This window comes from Chlorella variabilis (genome assembly GCF_000147415.1).
Source record: "Chlorella variabilis unplaced genomic scaffold CHLNCscaffold_253, whole genome shotgun sequence".
Lineage (NCBI taxonomy): Eukaryota > Viridiplantae > Chlorophyta > Trebouxiophyceae > Chlorellales > Chlorellaceae > Chlorella > Chlorella variabilis.
The window spans coordinates 1-1,082 of NW_005434891.1; the positions used below are offsets into that span (position 1 = coordinate 1).

Consider the following 1,082-nt stretch of genomic DNA (forward strand, 5'->3'; position numbering starts at 1 on the left):
GGCCATGGTTGGAGTTGAGAGCATCGTCAGAAGCAACTGTGCGAGGCTCAGGGGGAGGGTACGAGCACATCAGGTTGGACTCTCCGCCCTGCCCAAACGGGCAGCAGTCAGCCCCGAATCCTCTGTCCGGCCCCAATCCTGCACTCTCACCTGGCCCACGCGCAGCAGCATGTCGCCCTGGTTCACCTCTGCCACCACTGCCACCTGCTCATTCAAGATGCGGAAGAAGTCGACTGCGCCCGGAGTCCACATGCGCCCCTCCGCACTCGCCTTGGGCTCAAATTTGAAGTCACCCTCAACAATGTTGTTGAGCCAGGAAGAGAGAGTGGCAACCGTGCGGTCCACATACTTGCCGATTAGCAGGCTTACGCCCGAACGGGGGCTCAGTGGGAAAGCCACGTCCTCCTCCTCCACCCCAAATTCGCCAAGCGCCTCCTGGTACCCAGCAATCCACTGCATAACCTGCAGGCACAGCCACAAGAACCACAACAAGAGCGGGGCATTGTCAAGTTGCACAATAGGGTGGACTAGGCGAGTTTATCCAGGGAAGGCGAGCAGGCAGTAAACGCAGACTCTCCCCATTCCTCCTCTGCAGCTCGCATTCAGTATGTCTGCATTGGCCAGGTTTTCGGCACACAGCCCAATAAAGTCAATCATGCTGCTGAGCTGGCGGTGATGCTCCGCACAGATGACGCCAAAGATGCGGTAGTTGGGCGGGAAGCAGGGCGCGACGTGGTCATAGATGGGAGCCAGCTGAACCAGGCAGCAAGAACACGCATAGGGGAAAGAGCAGGCAAGTAGCAGCAGTGAGGCACCTGGCAAGCAGGCAAACAGGCGAGTCCACGACGCAGGATGGTGTCAGGCGCAGCACAGCATCACCCCCAGCCTCATCCGTAGCGTACCTGATCCACCCAGTCATTTGCCTCTGCCAAGATCTCCGTCACCCCCTTGTCTGTGTTTTCCCCGGCCGCAATCAACTGGCTGCAACGCTGCAGAAGCGGCGCGAAGCTGTCCTGGATGCACATGCTAATCTGTGATAGGCAGCGACGGCGCCAAGCCTTGCGCAGCGGGGAGCTGACCTG

The 1,082-nt window shown here is 59.4% G+C and overlaps 1 protein-coding gene across 1 annotated transcript in view; it reads right to left on the reverse strand.

Annotated features, from left to right (window-relative positions):
- Positions 1-69: 69 nt before the first annotated feature.
- The window catches only part of CHLNCDRAFT_139643 (hypothetical protein), a gene marked incomplete at both ends in the record, with an annotated part of 2,110 nt that continues 1,097 nt past the window's right edge, over positions 70-1,082 (reverse strand). The window contains 3 exons of the mRNA XM_005842588.1: positions 70-462; positions 574-753; positions 903-981. Coding sequence (XP_005842645.1) covers positions 70-462; positions 574-753; positions 903-981 — 652 coding nt within the window. The remainder of the gene's footprint in view (positions 463-573; positions 754-902; positions 982-1,082) is intronic.